The 19,461-nt window shown below is 39.1% G+C and overlaps 1 protein-coding gene across 3 annotated transcripts in view; it reads left to right on the forward strand.

The window, feature by feature from the left end:
• The first annotated feature begins 324 nt into the window (after positions 1-324).
• The window catches only part of Ice2 (interactor of little elongation complex ELL subunit 2), a 43,921-nt gene continuing 24,784 nt past the window's right edge, over positions 325-19,461 (forward strand). For all 3 annotated transcript variants that reach the window (XR_009380277.1, XM_059268184.1, XM_059268185.1), the window contains exons 1-9: positions 325-438; positions 1,325-1,465; positions 2,732-2,836; positions 12,039-12,288; positions 13,872-13,991; positions 15,981-16,118; positions 16,637-16,753; positions 16,972-17,131; positions 18,039-18,220. Coding sequence is in view for 2 of the 3 variants with exons in the window: in XM_059268184.1 (XP_059124167.1) it covers positions 1,425-1,465; positions 2,732-2,836; positions 12,039-12,288; positions 13,872-13,991; positions 15,981-16,118; positions 16,637-16,753; positions 16,972-17,131; positions 18,039-18,220 (1,113 nt within the window). In the remaining variant the exon portion in view is untranslated. The remainder of the gene's footprint in view (positions 439-1,324; positions 1,466-2,731; positions 2,837-12,038; positions 12,289-13,871; positions 13,992-15,980; positions 16,119-16,636; positions 16,754-16,971; positions 17,132-18,038; positions 18,221-19,461) is intronic.

Consider the following 19,461-nt stretch of genomic DNA (forward strand, 5'->3'; position numbering starts at 1 on the left):
CATGAGATGTGGTGGTGTACGTCTGTAATCCCAACACTCAGGATGTGGAGGCAGGAGGATGAGAAACTCAAGATCTTCCTTGGCTGTGCTACTTACGGTGTTTAAGGTCAACCTGGCCTACTTGAGACCCCCCCCCCCCGCCCCCCATCTCGGAAACAAAACACACATTAAAAACTAATTAAGAGTCAGGCTCAGGGTTAGGGAAGTCTGTGTGGGTCTCTGGACACTCTCCCCGCGGCTAGTCCGTCCGTCCGTCCTCTCTGGGGACTCGCACACAAGCCCCTCCCGCGGCGCTCGCGTGACGTCATCACGCGCGGCCGTGCGGGCGCCCTCGGGGGCCTTTAAATGAGGCCTTCCTTGGCGCGCAGCAGTGAGTTCGGCAAAGCGTGTGTAGAAGGGTCGGCTTTTCCCCGGGCCAGAGCCGCTTGGGACCCTGAGGTGGGCGGAAAGGCGGCTGCTGCTGCGCGCGGACTCACTCGGGCTCGCCGGGGACGCGAGGGGCGGGAGAGGGAACATGGCGGCCCGGGTCTGAGGTTGCGCCTCACCGGGCTTGCCTCACAGGCCTTCCTCGGCGGCTTCCCTCACAGGCCCTGAGCGGCTCTCCTCGCTCGCTCGTCTCGCCCTTACCTTTCCCGATGCTTTCTCGTCTTGGCCTCCCCTCAGTTCCCTCGGCGTTCACCGCCCCCTCCCCTCCCCTCCCCTCCCCCTCAGCCCCACTCAAAGGGGAAACGTGGGGTAGGTAGGGTGAGAAGGAAGCCCATGAGACCCCCACAGACGCCCAGAAGCCAGTTCCTGCCTTTGAGTCTTAACTCTATCAAGCTACAGCTTTCGTTGTACCTCTGATGGTACAACGATGTACTTTCTGATGGTACCTCCAAGGGTGCCTGTGAATGGTTCTCTTCAGTTGCCAGCCCCTGAGGTCTCATACGTGCAAAGTGGGCTTTGAAAGATCCGAGGTCCTCGGCAGCCAGAGCGCCTGCATTTCTGTGCACTGTGTCAGGATCTGCCCCCACAACAGTATAATCTGACCGGAAGGGAATGGAAACAAGATTTAAAACGGTAGTGAGGGAGTAAAAGGTAAAGCTAAGTCTGCCATAGTGTGAACAAAGCGAGAACACCCTTCTGGTCCGGGGTCTTACTGACTCAGCTGATGTCCCCAGTTAACTAACACTCCTTGCTGAGTTAAAGGGAAATGACCCCTACAAAGAATCATGGCAACGTTCTGCTGTTGGTTTTAGTCCGCTGAGGGTAGATGTTAAGCTAAGGTTCTTTCCCGCCCGAGTTAATAATCTCGGTTTCATCTTGACCTTTTGTTTTTCTTCAGTTGAATGTAGACTCTAGGAAGGATCCGATCCTCATTCTCCTGGAGCCTTCCCTGCCAGGCTGAAATATTGGGAGCTAGAGTGAAGGAGAAATCTAGGAAGATGAGCTCTAGCATAACCATGAGTGAACCGAGACTGAACTGGTGAGTTGGACCTCTTCCTAATCCACTCTGGAGGAGCGGGGCAGGGACGGTGGGTATCCTAGGAAGGGAAGATTTCTGGCTTGAGAGGTTTGTTTGTTTGTTTGTTTGTTTTTTTAAAAAAAAATTCAGGGTCTCAGAATTTACCCTATTCATATTCCAAGCCTTTTCAGTTATAGCTGACCAATTTCGACTCCTAAAATAATAACTCAGCACCCAGATTCTTAGTTATAATTTCATTTTATGATTATTGTTTACTTGTGGGGGAGAGGTGCTTAAATTGTTCTCAGCATTTTAAGTTTTTTAATTCCTTCACTAAAGCAGTATTGACCATAACCTATCAGTGTCAATTATAATGGGCTTTTTTTGGAGGGGGTGGGGATTGAGACAGCGTCTCTCTATCTCTGTGTAAGTAACCTTAGCTCACCTGGAGCTCACTCAGAGAGATCTACCTGCCTCTGCATCCTGAGTGCTGGATTAAAGGTAGGTGTGTTTCATCATGCCCAGCCTGTATTGAATCATTTAAGATCCTTCCTAGTACTATAACATGTGGTTCACATGCTGTGCAGATATTCCTGCACACCTCTGGCACTGTGAAACCAAAATTAATTTTGCAGTGTTAAAGACCTTGGAGCTCTTTCTTCCCACAGAGTCCTACTGGTCAGTGTCCTCCCTAAATTAATCTTAGTATTTTCAATTTTTTTTTCTTTGATTTAACCAGCATTGACTATATTAGTCTCAAACTAATTTTGATGTTATGAAACTCATCACTTTAGAGGTGGTTTTAGCAAACACCCATCATTTACTCCATTTAACAAAATCAGATAAAGCTAACAATAAATAGGGTAGCCAGTGTTTTCATTTGGCACAATAGTACCCGAAACTAAAACAAGTTGAGCCACATTTTTTTTGTCATCAAATATTTTACCATTACAATTCATGGCCAGAAATGAGCCTTGTCTCTGACAGACCCTTGATAATACTTCTTTCTGTACCATCTTAAATGTTCAAGTTTCTGAAGTTTAATTGTGTACTATAGGGAAACAGACTGTTGGCACTGGAGAATCTCATACCGCCCCAAGCTTAAAGCTATCCAAGAAATAGAATATCTAAACACACAGGATCTGGCACATGAAATTAAACTGAATAGGGGTGATGGTCTGGGAAAAGCTGGGGTAGAGGTCATAAATTACAGCTGTAGCATTATGCTGCTTTGTCTAACATGAGATTTTGAATTGTCACATGCATGTAAATTACTTTATTTCACAGGGATGTTACACCCAAAAATGGCCTTAAGGCATTTTTCTCTCCAGAAAATTACAAAGATCATTCCATGGCTCCAAGCTTAAAAGAACTCTATATTTTGTCTAACAGGTAATGTTCATTTGGTTATTTATTTTCACATTTCATTGCTGTTTTTCCGATAGTTGAAATTTTATGACTATTTATATTAGTAAACATTCAAATTATAAAAATGTGAAAAATAGAAAATAGAAGAAAGCTACTGATAACATTTTGATATTTACCTTTCTCCATGTATGGCTGTGTATTTATATACACAAAATGAGATCATAGCTGTAATTACCTCAGAACACCGTAAAACTTCATAATTTACTTTTATCATTAAAAAAATCAGTGTTTTTTATTTATTTTCATGCACACATATAATATTTCCCTTTAATCTTAATTAGTAATTGCCTATTCTTATATTTCTTTATATATGTACTTTAAATTCCTATAGCAAGTCCTGTGCGGGAACTTTTTTTTTTTTTAATTCTGCAGTTATTTCTGTATGGTAAAGTCATACAAATTTAGTCAGACTATGTGTCTATTTTATATTTTAATAGATGGTATCAAATAGTCAAAAGGAATTTTGTCTTCTGTGGTATAAAAATGACTGCTCAGCGATAACGTTCAGTCCTTCCTGCTCACACGCCTGTAGCAGCTCTGTTTCCTTTTTGATTGACTGTGTCTCATGTGCCGTGGGTTTCTCTGGAGACCAGAGGTGTGGAGTAGGGAGCCACTCCAAAGGAGTTTGGCTCTGCTGCGACCCTGTTAGCTTTCACAGGGGAAGAACTGCGTTTGTCCATCTCTTTTGGCCTTCTCTGTTTTTTCAGTCAGATACCCTACTGACTCTTCTGTCTTCATTTTCTCTTGCTTTCAGTCCTTTGATCAACATCTGAAAATACTGCGAGTTCTGTTTTAAATAATCCTCGCCATGGTCCTTTCTGTTCCCGCTTCTTTCATCTGACTTTCACTACTTTAGTGCTGATATGAAGTGAGGGATGAAAAATATGTCAGGCATAGAGAAAACATAACACAACAGTGATGGTCCTTCACAGCAATAATTATTTTAAGTATAGGTAGATAAGACTTCTCAATGAAAAGGCAAATCAGCAGCTGAATTAAAAAACAGGAAAAAGTTGCTTTCTGAAACTTTTCCTCGGGCATTATCAGTGAGCTTTTGACTGGGGAGCTCTTCCACTCAGCTTTCTTCCCAGTCTTCTGGGTTTTGTAGTAGTTCTCAAATTCTTTCACTATCTTCATCTTCATGCTTCTCACAGTGTCTCATCATTAGATGTACTTTTAAGCTTTTAAGAAGTACTGATTTTGTACCCTCAACCTAGTCTGTTGAATCCAAACCACTGAGAATCAAGGATGCTTCTGTGGACTTAGTTTATAATAAATGTGTGTGTTTGTGTGTCTTGTACCGTACACATCAAAATACTCTCCTTTTTATATAATAGGAGTTATGGTAGTATGTATTATTGTACATGTATCTAGATGATAAATTCTTAAAGCATATATGTGCTTTTATTTGGATAGATATTGCCAGATTGTTATTTAAAGCATTAAAATAAGTCTTAATGTTTTTGGTGGTGTAAGCTTTAGAAAGTTAAGATTCACAAGCTACACAGAGAAACCCTGTCTCGAAAAACCAAAAAAAAAAAAAAAAAAGAAAAAGAAAAGAAAAAAAAAGAAAAAAAAAAGATTCACATATGTATGCATTTATGGATTTTTTAAAAAAATTGTTACTGTTATTCAATTTTTATCATTTCCTGGAGATAACTAATTTCATAAAACTTTCCAATCATTCAGTACCTTTGATTATTTAAACCAAATAATGTTTATCAACATTCTTTAGCTTTTATCTGAAATGTTCTTAAGGCCAAAGGAGAAATAGTCTGGGGTTGGTCTGGTGATATGCTCAAATCATGGCCCTGGAGAATTGCCAGGGGTCCTGAACTAACTTGACACCCAGGTTATTGCCTGCAAATTTTCAAGGGAAGCAGGCAAGTGCTGGCAGGCAAGGGAGGCAGGGAAGTGCTGACTCAGCGCAGTGCCCAGAAATGATATGCCAGAACATTCACAAGTGACTCCACAAAAATGCCTGAGGATTCAGCAGAAATGCTTAGTGGTGACCCAGCAAAACCTCCAAACAATGGGTCAGCAAAAACACCAAGTAGATAGCCCAGCAAAGCTCAAGTAATTCAGTGTTCTGGCAAGTTAAATGTCATTTTGATACAGGTTAGAGTCATTATGGAAGAGGAAACCTCGGTTGAGAAAATGCCCCCACCAGATTGGCCTATGGGCAGCCTGTGGTACATTTTCTTGATTGATGATTGATGTGGGCTGTGCTACCCTGGGATTGTGATCCTAGGTGCAATAAGAAGGTAGACTGAACAAGCCATAAGGAGCAAGCCAATAAGCAGCAGTCCTTCATGGCCTCTGCGTCAGCATCTACCTTCAGGGTCCTGTCCTCTTTGAGTTCCTGCTTTGATTGCCTCAGTGATTAACTGTGATATGAAATTGTAAGCTTGAAATAAACCCTTTCCTCCTCAAGCTGCCTTTGGTCATGGTGTTTTATCACAGCTATAGAAACCCTACATAATACAGCTTAGAAAATGCTGAATGGTGGCTCAGTAAAACCCCAAGGGTGACTTGACAAAAGTGTTCTGGGACAGCTCAGCAGAAATCCAGGTAGTGAATCTGGAGAAAATTGCCCAAAGGTGGCTTAACAAAATTTCCAAAAGATGACTCAGCAAAATCATTCAGTAATAATTCAGCAAAGCTGCTAGATGGAGACTCAACAAAAATCTCCAACAGTGGCTCCACAAAAATACCTAATAATTCAGTAAGCCACCAGTTAGTTACTTAAACAGAACACTAAATCATGACCCAGCAATAATACAAATGATAACTCAGCCTGACATCTAGCAGTGACTGCTACCTGGCACAGCCCTGAGATGACTGCCCCATACCAACAATGAGCACAATACCCAGTCATGACGAAGTATGATATACTCTTAATAGAGAAAAGCAGGAGCAATTATGTATACAACCATTGGCTTTATTTTCCTGAAGAAAAAAATTCCACAGCCCGGATTCTGAAACAAAAATCTTGAAATAGAATTGACACCAGTCTCCTTAATGTCGTTTATTTAAACCTGTGAGCAACACAAGGATCTCTGACAGACCAACTTGAGATTTGAGTAGCCAACTGAGCTCGGGAAGACCTCTACACACAAGTGCTCAGGTTAGGACAAACGGACTGTGTGATGCCTGAGAACAGCTGAAGCAATCAATCTCCGGTACTCTGGGAACTGCCCACACAATCACGTTAACGGGTGGCTGGTTTCAATCAGATCTCAGTAGCTCACGTGTCAGCACCCGTTTTGGAGCCAGAGCCAGCGGTGTCACTGCCTGGGTTTACACCACGTCCCACCTGTCACACCGTGAGAAAAGTTACCTGTTCATGCTGGCAGGGCTAAGGCATGATGTAGATGACTGCTCAGTGTGGTGGTCACCTTGTGTTCCGAGTCACAGAGGAACTGGGTATGAAAGAATCTGGGCACTCGAAGACACCTTGCCAATTACCTTGTTCAAGTCCTCACTCTTAGTTGGACAAGGCTAAGTCTGGACAAGCTAAGTAGAAACTCACTCAGAAATAACAGAACTTATGGAAGAGCACATTGTTGTAGAGAAAAAAATTCAAACATACAGCAGAATTAGAACTTCAGTGGGGACTACCATTATACCCAATTCTTGGATTCTGTGAACATTTTATTAAATTCACTTATCTGTTCATCTACCTTTAGCTCTATTCTGTGTCATTACACCTTGTTTGGATGCCTTTCAAAGTGAACTAACATTTGTACTCCTTCCCTTAAAGTAGCATAGTGTTGTTTTTTTTCATTTTTCATCTATTTATTTGTTTAATATCAATTTATATACATTATGGTATCAGGAAAAGTTACAAAATCACTGGACCCATAAATGTGAATTGACATGTTAGTTTCCTAAGGTTCTCCAAGGGTTTTGAGGATTTTTTTTTTAAATGTGTGTGGGTGTTTTGCCGTGTCTGTGTACCACGTATGTACAGTGCCAGTGGATGCCAGAAGAGAATATCAGATCCCCTGCAACTGGAGTTACAGACAGTTGTGAACCTGTCTATGTGAGCGCTAGAAACTGAAACTGGGTCTTCTGCAATGGCAGCCAGTGCTCTTAACCAGTGAGCCCTCTCTCCAGTCCCTTTTAGGATTCATAATGGCAGACTAGGCGATAGCAGAGGCTCCAAGGAACACAGGCCTCTGTCTGCTGCTTGCTCTCTCCCAGGATCCTGCTTTCTCGTTCCAGTTGCTGGAAGCTTCTTCCTTCCTTCAGGAATGATCTCAAGTAGCTGCAAGGAGTGCATGTGTCTTGTAGGGAGAGAGGTTATTGAAAGCTCTCTGATCCTCTTCTCTCCCAGCACCTTTCCTAAACTCCTTAGTTTTGATTTGGGGGCTTCCTCTGTCTTTTGTTCATGTTTTAGTTTAGCATACAAAAATAATGGGTTCCATCGTGGCATCTTCATCCACATAATCCATTATACTGTGTTCTCATTCATTCCCTCTACTCATTAACTCCCTACTCCCTAAGCTGTTTCCCTTTCTCCCCCAGATAATAACCTTTTGCTTTCTTACTGCATGCACTCTGTTATTCTCTTGCTTTTCCACTTCCAAATTAAATTCAACACAAATATATATTTTCAATGTAAGGCCATCATTTGTTTTTCTTAGTCTGCCTTATTTTGCTTAACAGAATAATTTGTAGTTGCATCCATTTTCTTGTAGATATTCCCATTTTTTTTTAACAGCTGCATAAAATTTCAATTGGATTTTTGTTCTAGTCTTCATCATTTCAGGATAAAAATTTCTAACTTTATCTTTTTTTTTTCTTCTTTTTGAGACAAGATCTCCTTATGTAACTCTGCTAGCCCAGAACTCACTCTTTAGACCTACCCTCATCTTTCTGCATCTGCCTCTTTGAGTTCTAGGATTGCAGGTGTGGCCACCATGCCTGGCTTTGATATTAGTCTTCATTCTCCCACCGCTTCTTACTTTAATGGTTCTTTGGAAGTATAGTTTTACTTGGCATTTCTTGGGCATGAGTTATATAAAGGAGAGGATATTTTTCTGGAAGTTAGCCTTTAAAAAAAAACTAAAATCTTTTTCTTAGAATATGCTTCCTGTTTTTAGACTTTTTCATACAGCACAGTTTATTAGTGTAATTTACATTTTAATGTAAAAGAGAAGCACAGAGCATTGATATGTGTTTCTAGATTGTTTTTGTTACAGCAAGGAACTGATTTGGGGGTTCAGTTATTTAGAACTTTGCTTGTTGGAAAAAACATTTTTCATTATTATCCATAATATAGTAATTTTTGTATTCTCTAGCATGTTGGAATTGTGTTGATTTCAAAACTGTGAAATTTTTTTTTTTTTTTTTTTAAAGATTTATTTATTTATTATGTACACAGAAGAGGGAGCCAGATCTCATTACAGATGGTTGTGAGTCACCATGTGGGTGCTGGGAATTGAACTCAGGACCTCTGGAAGAACAGTCGGTGCTCTTAACCTCTGAGCCATCTCTCCAGCCCTAAAACTGTGAAATTTTTATTCAACCTCATCACATCACCAAAAGTCATTTTGCTCCTAATTTCAGTATAAAAATCATTCACTAGACTGTTGTACTCTACACATGTTTGTTAGACATAAGTACCACCAGAATAATGTGATGTTAAAAGTTAGTGTGAATAGAGTAGAAAGTCAATATGGCATTTTTTTTTTCTAGAAAGAGTTATTCATGTAGAAATAAATACCTGCCTTTATTTAAAAATTAAGCATTTTAGTTACAGGTCTTTATAATTGAGTTTTAAGCCAAGTTACTAAATAGTTCTGAATAAGATGAGAAATAATTGCTGTAAACTGATTAATATAAAAGAAAACTAAACTCCAAGATTCAAGTAGATTTTGAGATAAAGCCCAGAAATATCTCCAAATGTGGTTTTTAAAGAAACTGCCAAACTAGTCAACTTAGAGTCTAGCAAACTAACAGTTTGGAACATTCCTTTATTTCGTAGCAACTTGAAGTAAAAAGGAAAATGATGGTTGACAAAATGAAGGAGGAAGTTTCAGACTATCAACTGAAATAAAATGCAGCGGTGTAATGTGTGTAGGTAGTGCTGTTGGGTACTTGTGGCTGCACCTGATGAAGATTTTGACAGCACTGCACTTGAAAATGATCTTGATGTGCTGCCGTTTCATTCTGTGCTGCATGTAGCCAATTTACACTGCTAGAATGTCTTGACATTCCTGCTCGGGCATATCTGAGTCAGCATCTCGTTGCTGCAGCAGCTTAATTAAATTTGCCAGTTTGTGCCAGGAGGACAGACATGTTCTCATATTCAGAGAGACAGCTGTGAAGCAGTATTGTTAAGAGTTGTGGACACAATACTGTTAGGTTTGAATAGCTCTCAAGACATATTCTAGTGAGAAATCAATTTGCTGTAATACATTTCTACCAAGATCAGCAGTTAATATTCATTTTGTTAACCTAAAATGAGCTTATTTTTATAGAGTTAGCAGAGAAACTTTGAGCTAAATATGTGTTCTCTTGCCTGTATTTCTGGAGTCAGCCTAAACATCCCAATTTTAATTTTCAAAATTCTCTTCCCATTGACTAATTAGCTATTTGTTGAGTTTTTCCGTTCATAGTTTATCTCTGAGAGTGTTTTTAAATGATTTTGCTTTATTTGAGGGAGGAAGGTTCTTACTCTTTTCTAAAATACTATTTTCAGACTTTGGAATTTATACCATATTTACTATAGTATTATAAATTAGTAGTTCCCAACTTTATCAATAAGGCCCAAACCTTTTTTTTTGGGGGGGGGGGTTTCAAGACAGAGTTTCTCCATGTAGTTTTGGTGCCTGCCCTGGATCTTGCTCTGTAGACCAGGCTGGCCTCGAACTCACACAGATCCGCCTGGGTCTGCCTCCTGAGTGCTGGGATTAAAGGTGTGCACAACTGTCCAGCCCTTTGTACTTTTTTTTGTTTTTTTGTTTTTCGAGACAGGGTTTCTCTGTGTAGCTTTGCGCCTTTCCTGGAACTCGCTTTGGAGACCAGGCTGGCCTCGAACTCACAGAGATCCGCCTGGCTCTGCCTCCCGAGTGCTGGGATTAAAGGCATGCGCCACTACCGCCCGGCCCTTCGTACTTTTTTATAGCAACTATTTTTAAGAACTAATGTCCCTCCTTCATTAGCCCAAAATGAGATTGATAGCTGGTTACCAGAAATGTAACCTTTAAAAATAGCATGATGTCCTAAATACATAATGTGAAATAGAAAGAACAATACCTACCCTGTATTGTGTAGTGCATCTGTGTACAGACATTCCTACAACAGAAAATGCAATGATTGGGAAGATGTCCATTTACAGTGGGTATGGCATGTGTACAGCCTATAAGAGGCCCTTGATTCAATTCTCAGCACCAAATCTTAAAATGAACAAGACTGTATTTAAGAGAAGCAGAATAAAACATACTAAGCAGTAATCATAGAAAAAAATAAATGTGGTGTCAAAGTAATAGCAAATCAGAATTGTTTTTATGTCAGAGAAAAAGAACCTTTACAAGTTGTGGGAAACAGTGTCATATGTTCTGAACATCCAGTATTCCTCCAGATTATGGCCAACCTTTCCCTCTGGTGATGAGTTAGATGCTCCTATTGGCTTAAAGAAATGAATGCCATAAGGAAAGTAGTACGTCATGATTGCGACCTTTGTTCCCTTCCCTCTTTCCCTCTTAATCCGTGGTCTCTAGACCATTCTTCTCAGCTAGCTATTTGGCAAATTTAGTTTGGATACCTAATATTATTAGTGTGTGTGTGTGTGTGTGTGTGTGTGTGTGTGTGTGTGTGTATGTATGGATATAGTTTTCTTCTTTTGTGTGGATGTGGTTTTCGTTCATTCATTCGTCAAACCACTGGTTTAAGATCCTGACAATTGAAGATTGTACTATAATCTGCTGGTTAAAGCTCTTGGACATAGCATACACTAGCAAGTATAATTATCAATGACTGTTAGTGAGTGAGTCAATAGATACCCATCATTCTCATTAGTTTTCTTTCCTCCATGAATTATCATTGTTTAATTTGGAGCCCAGTTAAAGAAACAATGATTGTGGTAGAAATCAGAGTTGTAGAGACCAAGGAAGTGGAGTTTTTTGGTAGATTTCTATTCTCTTACTAAAATTGTAGGATAACTGAATGGCAAAGATAGAAACAATTTATGAACAAGATAATCTATACTTGTGTGTCCTACTAGAATAGTAAGGTGACTTTTTAAATTGGAGGTGTCTTTTTTTTTTTTTTTTTTTTTTGGTTTTTTGAGACAGGATTTCTCTGTGTAGCTTTGCGCCTTTTCTTGGAACTCACTTGGTAGCCCAGGCTGGCCTTTAACTCACAGAGATCCGCCTGGCTCTGCCTCCCGAGTGCTGGGATTAAAGGCATGTGCCACCACCGCCCAGCGGCGGAGGTGTCATTTTACAAATGTCTAATAATCAGGTTCTCTGGCTGCTACTACTCGTTGCCTTCTCTTTGAACACACCTCCTTATAGATATTCTGTGATTTTTCTTTCACATCCATAAAAAGCATAGAGATATATCCATGGCTTTAACCATATACATGACAGATAGAAGATTGTCCATTCTTTCTAAAATCACTACTGCTTTCATAAAATATAACACAGTTATTGGAATTTTATTTTTAAGTTCTGAAATAACCAATAGAAACCAGAAAATTTAGACTCTCAGTTAGTTAATTAACTTCAAGTGTGTGACCTCATTTTATTCTGTTCTTAATGTCCTTTGTTCATCATTTTAACTGATATACCTTACTGAAGAAATTAAGCATTAAAAACCAAATAGCATTGAAATAAGTAAATGTTAGTATAATTCACGAGAATGATTTCCCTTTTAATAAAAGGGGAAAGTTCCAAATAGAATAGCTGGTTGAAGTGTGCCTCTCCCTCTGCATCAGGTGGCTGAAGGTAAGCCTACAATGAGGTCTTTTCATGCAGAATACTTAATCTACACTAAATGACTGAACATCAAAATGCAGGTGGCAGAGTTAGATAATAATCCAGAAGTTACTGTTAATCATGCCATATTATTCTCCCTTTTGATTGAGAATCATAAGTTCCATGATAGTAATCTTCATGTGAAAAGCACATATTTGTAAATTGTATTTTTTTTCCAGACGTATAGGAGAAAATTTGAATGTCTCAGCAAGTTCTGTAGAAAATGAGCCTGCAGTTAGTTCAGCAACTCAAGGAAAGGAAAAAGTTGGGATGATTCTCCTTCCAAAACCAAGAGTTCCTTATCCTCGTTTCTCTCGGTTCTCACAGAGAGAGCAGAGGGCTTACGTGGATTTGTTGGCTAAATATGCGAAAATCCCCTCAAGTTCCAAAGCTGTTGGAACAAATACAAATGAATTCCTGCAGTATTTGGTATGTATTCATCAGCTTCAGTAAAAATACCAAGAATCAGGAAATAATTCTCCTTTATATTTCTTTTTGTTTTTCTTTGTCATTGTTAATTTATTACTTATTTCTCTTATTAGATACAGTCGTATTCACAGAAATGGGACAGTGTTGGCACTTTAATTCTTCTGTTGATTTTATTGTAGTTCTGGCACCTGCTCTGCTGTGCAACGGCCTTATTCCAGTTCATCTTACATCCTAGCAAGAGCACCTTTACAAGCTTGCTGTGATCAGTTTGAATCAATTGCATTCATAATCTTATTACAGAAATGACACTATGCTGAATGTCTTTCTAACAAAATCTTTGGTTGTCCCTGTGATTGTTTCTTTAAGATAGAGTCTTTAAATAAAGTTTTTGGTTTTTTTTAAATAAAATTTTAAGATCAAATGCTGCATGTGTTTTTAAAGCTTTGGTCTGTAGTTATGGATGGATAAATTGTTCTTCGAAAGGTTTGAATTATTTGTTTATACCACTGTAAGAGGTTTTGAAGACACCTTCACCAACACTAGACATTGCTCTTTCTTTTTTGGCCTTTGTTGCATATGAGGAAATTGATGATTTCTTTTTTTTTTTTTTTTTTTTTTTTTTTTTTTTTGAGTTTTTCGAGACAGGGTTTCTCTGTGTAGCTTTGCGCCTTTTCCTAGAACTCACTTGGTAGCCCAGGCTGGCCTCGAACTCATAGAGATCCGCCTGGCTCTGCCTCCCAAGTGCTGGGATTAAAGGCGTGCGCCACCACCGCCGGGCTTGATGATTTCTTATTTTATTTACCTAAATAAATATATTGAATACCAATGAAACAAACATCTTCCATGTATCTGTAAACCATTGTTTTCTATTTTTTTCTTACTGTTTTGTTTTGAAACAGTGACTTACTTGTCTCAAGTTGTCTGCAGTCCTTGGTAGCCAAGGGTGACTGAACAACTAATCCTGCCCCACCTCCAAAGTACTAAGGTCACAATACTAAACCCACAAGGTGCCAGTGAACTATTCCCTAGAGGATTTTTGTTTCTTTGTTGTTTGTTTGTTATTTATTGTATGTGAGTGACCTGTCTTTTTTTTTTTTTTTTAAAGATTTATTTATTTATTACGTACACAGAAGAGGGCACCAGATTGAATTACATACAGATGGTTATGAGCCACCATGTGGTTGCTGGGAATTGAACTCAGGACCTCTGGAAGAGCAGTCAGTGCTCTTAACCTCTGAGCCATCTCTCCAGCCTGAGTGACCTGTTTTTACAGACACCAGAAGAGGGAATCAGATCCCATTATAGATGGTTTTGAGCCACCATGTGGGTGCTGGGAATTGAATTCAGGACCTCAAAAGAGTAGACCATGCCCTTAACCACTGAGCCATTTCTTTAGCACCCTTCCTTAGAGTTTTTAATAACAAATTTATAATTCTTATTTGGTGATTTTTAAATTATTTTCTTTGTGGTTTCTGCTCTGGATTTGATGTTTTATTCTTTGAAGTTCAAATTATTAGGGCAGCTATTGAGGAATGGATATTTTTAGTGAAACTTTATTTAAAGATGTGTACTTTTTTTTTAAGGATATGAAAAAACATGTGAATGAAGAAGTTAATGAATTCCTAAAGTTTTTGCAGAATTCTGCAAAGAAATGTGCACAGGATTATAATATGCTCTCTGATGAGGCCCGTCTCTTCACAGAGGTAAAAGATCACATTTACTTAAGCTGCTGAGCAGTAAATGATAGTGGCATCCCTAAAATGTGTGAAGAAGACCCTGTAGCTTAGGGAACTGTCAGCTTTAGCAGGTTAGGTACACAGAGGCCACTGCACTACTTAGTGTATGAAGTAGTAGAACTCATGACCGCTCGGAATATAGAGGTAGGCACTTCAGTCCATACCTGAGGTTGCTGCTGAGGAAACGATTTGTTTGGACAGAGCTGGTGACCCAAGGCTACAGGAATTTAATGTGCTACTGGAGATTATTCACTGTTTAGAACTTAGGAATTTTTTGTTTCTGGAATTTTCCACCAGTCTTTTCATTCTTTGTTTGATAGCAGAGAACAGAAACTGAAAGTTGAACCACAGGTAAAGGTGCACTGTCATCATCAGACAACAGAATGCACTGTGGTGCCATGTAAACGCTTCAGGGGGTTTCCTTTCTTTTTTTCTTGAGCAGTGCTGAGTTAAGTGAGTGCAGTTGCAAGCACTGTAACATCCGGCTCAGTTTCACCAAGATTTGCTGATAAATAACCAGGACGGACCTTGCCACTTGGTGCTTACATATTAGTTTCCTTTGTTTGTTGAATTCTTACAATGCCCATGACGGAACGGCACCATCAGAGGTGTGTGCTCACTAAACTACAGACAGGGAGGAAAGAGGAAAATTCTCAGTGAACTATACCAATAAAGGTATAGTTCACTGAGAATTGTAAAGCAACTTTTCTGTTCTAGCCCACACTTGCAGTGGTTAGGAGTGACATCCTGAATAGCATGTAGAAGGAAGAAGAAAGTGTTAAACACAGCAGGGCATATGTCCTAGGAAAAGGAATGGGATATGGAACTACAAGATGTGGCTCAGCTACTAAAGGCCTTTACACCAAGCCTGGCTACCTGATTTCCATCCTAGAGACCCATCCACATGGTAGAAGGAAAGAGCTGACTCCTCCCAGTTATCTCTCTTATCTCCTGCCTCTCTCTCCGCCTCCTTCATACATATCTCTCCTATCCCCTGCCCCTCTCCCCTCTTCTTCATACACACACACACACACACACACACACACACAAAACACACACAACTAAAAAAGATGTGCTGAGCTAGTTATTGATTTTAACTTGAAGTATTTTATAATTATGTAGAAGGAGGGAATATAGATAGAAAGTTCGAGCTTCTGTGATCTAAAGTACATCCTAGTTGGTTGTGATGGTACATGCCTTTAATCCCAGCACTTGGGAGACAGAAGCAGGCAGCTCTTTGATCTCTGAATTCCAGTCCAGCCTGATCTACATAGTAAGTTCCAGCCCAGACAGAACTACACAGTGAGAGCCTGTCTGAAAAATAAAATATATCCTAAAAGGTTTAGGTACCATCCATTGACAAAAGATGACAGAGTGCTTTTAAAATTATCAAAACTTTCCCCAGTGATGGCTCTGTACCTCTGAGCTACTTAAATGTTATCACAAATATATACTTTTCTTGAGTACTTAGTCTTTTTTTTTTTTTTTTTCCAGAGCAAGTTGTCATGTAGCGTAGGCTGGCCTTGAACTATTGGCCCTCTTGCATCTACCTAGGATTACAGACATGCACATATTCGGCCAGCCCCAGCTTCATGTGTTGCTTTTACTGTATGTAATACATTGTGCAGAAATTTTCATGTGGCTTCATTTCTTTTTTCAGTTTCCTAAGAAGCATAGAAAATATCTTGTCTTCTCTATGTAATTTTAAATTTTAATAAGATCACTAGTTTTAGTATTATTAAATATCACTATTTTAGGAAATCAGGTTAAAATGTGTTATGAAAACTAACAAATTAAATCAAATAGGAAATACACAAAATGTGTGGATTATTAGAAGAGAAGATGAATGAAATGTATCTAATTTTGAAATTAATAAATTTATAGCCATATGTAACCAATGTACATTTGTTAGGGAAGTGTAATCCAAATGAGTAGTTCTTATTTTCTATTTCACAGCAAATGCTAAGAGCTTGTATTGAACAAGTGAAGAAGTACCCAGAATTTTATACTCTCCACGAAGTCACCAGCCTAATGGGATTTTTTCCTTTCAAAATAGAGATGGGACTGAAGTTAGAAAAGACTCTTCTTGTTTTGGTAAGGCTTATTCTGTGAATGTGAAGGGGGAACTGGGAGCTTTGACTAGAAACATCCTTTATGTCTCATGTAGACACTGTTTAAATTTTTAGGATACATAATGCATGTGCAATACCGTGTGTTTTTAAAATACTGCTACTAATTTTGTTTCTTGACATTTTTTTCTTCCCACTTTCCTTAATACTTCTCAAATAAATCAGGGAACTCCATTTGAAAAAAATTATTCACAAATAGTTGAGAAATAAGTATATAGAAAGGGTATTTTAGCACTCCCATTCTTCTGTGTTGTAATTTATGTTTCATTAAAAAAAGTGAAACTGTGAAAGTGGTGGGAAGATTCCAGGAGACTCCTTTGGACCTTTTTAGAAACAATAGCAGTAACAAAATCATTGCATGTGGTTGTCAAAACTACTAAGGAGGTTCTAAGATTGACATTTGAAATTTCAGTTAAGTTTCCTATGTTGCAAGAAAAATACATTAAGGTTTTCACAGTAACATTCGTTTTTCCACTTATTTAGGGCAGTGCAAAGTTTGTAAAAACAGCATTTCCCTCGATGCCTGTGAAGTTACAGCTTTCAAAAGATGACATGTCTTCCATTGAGACCCCACAGCAGAAAGCTGAAGCTATGCACTATGTAAGTCACAGTGGCTTTCCTAAAAACTTAAAATAACCCTAATAATTGTACTGCACAAAACATGTGCAGCCTGGTTGTTCTAACATCCTTTCTGTGATGTTCCCTCCTCCTCATTACTTTGCGGTAGAAATGTTATGAGTGACCTAGATAATAAGACGGGCATTGTTCTGTTTATTTATGAAGCATAAATCACAATACAGAACACAATTGTTTTTCAGGATATTAGTAAAGACCCGAATGCAGAGAAGCTTGTTTCAAGATACCATCCGCAGATAGCTCTGACTAGCCAAGCATTATTCACCTTGCTCAATAACCATGGACCAAGCTACAAGGAGCAGTGGGAAATCCCAGTGTGTGTTCAGATGATAGCTGTGGAAGGTTTGTGATTTGGTATGCCAGATAATGTACTCAGAAGGGCTGGAATTACCTCATTTCAGCTTTGCAGACATAGATGGCTGTGTGCCACACACAGATCTCCATCTTTGTTTAAGGAGAATGAGAATGTAACATTTAGACTCAGTAGAGCTTTTCCTGCTCTAAAGTTACAATAGAACTGACTGCTGAGACCTGTGGTACCTGCAGTTATGTTAAGGAGTAAGACATAGAGAAGAAATTTGTACTCGGGGTGGCCAGAAATATATGGAAGATGTGTAACTTCTGTTTGTCACTTGGATGAAGGAATGCATAACTTTATTAGACAGTTTTCAGGGGTCAAATTTCCAGGACTTTGTTGTGTGTTATTGGGAACCAGAATTAAAGTATGTTGACAGAGGACAGCCTTTGTCACCAGTAAATTAATGTTTGCACGTTAGTTGCTCTGTTAGTCTGGTTCATATTTGACCATTTTATCCTCCAGAATAATATTAAACATAAAGATATAAATGAAAGACTGAATCTTCATTTATATAGACAAAACGGTACTACAGGTTGTACTACAGATTAAGAGTTAAGTGTAGTCTTTTGTAAAAGTATAAATGTATTTCGCTAGTTCCTGAAAGAACAAAGGAATAAAGACAACTAACAGTACAGCTCTAAAGCCCAGAGACCTTTAGACATTTTTGGAACACATTTCTCCTGGGGCCTGGATCCTCCTGTCCATCAGTCCTAAGGGGCTTAAAGACATGGACAAGAGGGGCAGGTGCAGGAGCCGTGGCACCACTGCCCTATCCTGTCTGGTTAGTGATCCTTCTGACATCCATCCGGTTTCTTTTTTTTTTTTTTTTTTTTTTTTTTTAAATAAAACTACCAGATACTAATCACCACTTGCTTTTGTTTCTATTTTAAGGTTCCAAACCAGTTAAAGTAATTTATATTAATTCACCACTTCCCCGAAAGCAAATGACAATGAGAGAAAGAAATCAAATCTTCCATGAAGTTCCATTAAAACATGTGATATCAAAAAACACATCTGTCCCAGTCTCTGCGGTCTTTATGGACAAACCTGAAGAGTACACCTCTGAGATGGACGTATGTAATACTTTTCCTCCCTTGCTTAGGGTATATTTGTTTATCCTTTTGGAGCATAAACTATTATATTGCAAGTCTCTAAACTTTGTAGTTAAAAGTCTTTACTATACCTATGTTGACACATTACATGATGTGTGATTAATATTCCAGTTTTTATGTATCACTTAAATTTTTTTAAGACATATTTAGCCATATGTAGGTTTGTGTGCCTGCATATGGATATGTACATGTGAGTGCAGATGTGCTCAGAGACCAAAGACATCAGATCCCCTGCAGCTCGAGTTACAGGCTGTCATGAGCCACCTGATATGGATGCTAGGAACTGAGCCTGAGTCCTCTGGAAGAGCAGCAAGGGCTCTTAACCACTGAGTCATCTCTCTAACCCCTTCACCTAAAATAAAATTTAAAAATCAAGACAGTGATATGAGTACACCATTTTCTGAAACATAATGTATAAACAGTTGACAAATATATGAAAGAATGTTCACCATCATTAATGGTCATGAAAATGCAAATTAAAACCATAAGGAACCAAGGAGGTAGCTCAGTCAGTAAAGGGCTTGCTGTAGAAGCATGAGAATCTGGGTTCAAAGATCTCTAGCACCCACATAAAAAGCAGGTACATGTGGGCATGTTCGTAGGCCCATAGAGAGAACAGATCTTTAGAGCTCATTGGCCCGCCAGCTTAGCTGAACAGTGAGATTTAGGTTCAGTGAAAGTCTCCATCTCTCAAAAAAGAAGGTAGAGAGTGACAGAGAAGATGATGTTTGGCCTCAGCCTTTGACTGCTACACACATACACAATACCACAATAAGGTATCATCTTCTCTTAGTAAGACTGGAAATAACAAAAAGGATAAATGACATGGGTTAACCAGCCATGTGGCTCATACTGCTAACCCTAAGACTTGGAAAGCTGAGGCAGGACTTGTGAAACCTGTCTAAAAAGACAAATACTGAGGAGGGTGTGGAGCACTTGTTCAGAATCCAGATTAGGCGACCACTACAGAAAACAGTGGGGAAGTTCCTTAAGAATAAGACTGCCATGTGTTCCAGCAACTGCCCAGTAAACATAGATTTCAAAGAGAACAGCAAGCCAAAGCACTTAGACCCTTGGGCCTCTATATTGATTGAAGCACTATGCACAGTAGCCAGATATGGAATCAGCCTCAGTGTCCATTAGTGAGCAGCTGGATCAAGAAAATGAGATATATAAATACACTGGGATACTAGTAAACCTTT

This window comes from Peromyscus eremicus, chromosome 7 (assembly GCF_949786415.1).
Source record: "Peromyscus eremicus chromosome 7, PerEre_H2_v1, whole genome shotgun sequence".
NCBI lineage: Eukaryota > Metazoa > Chordata > Mammalia > Rodentia > Cricetidae > Peromyscus > Peromyscus eremicus.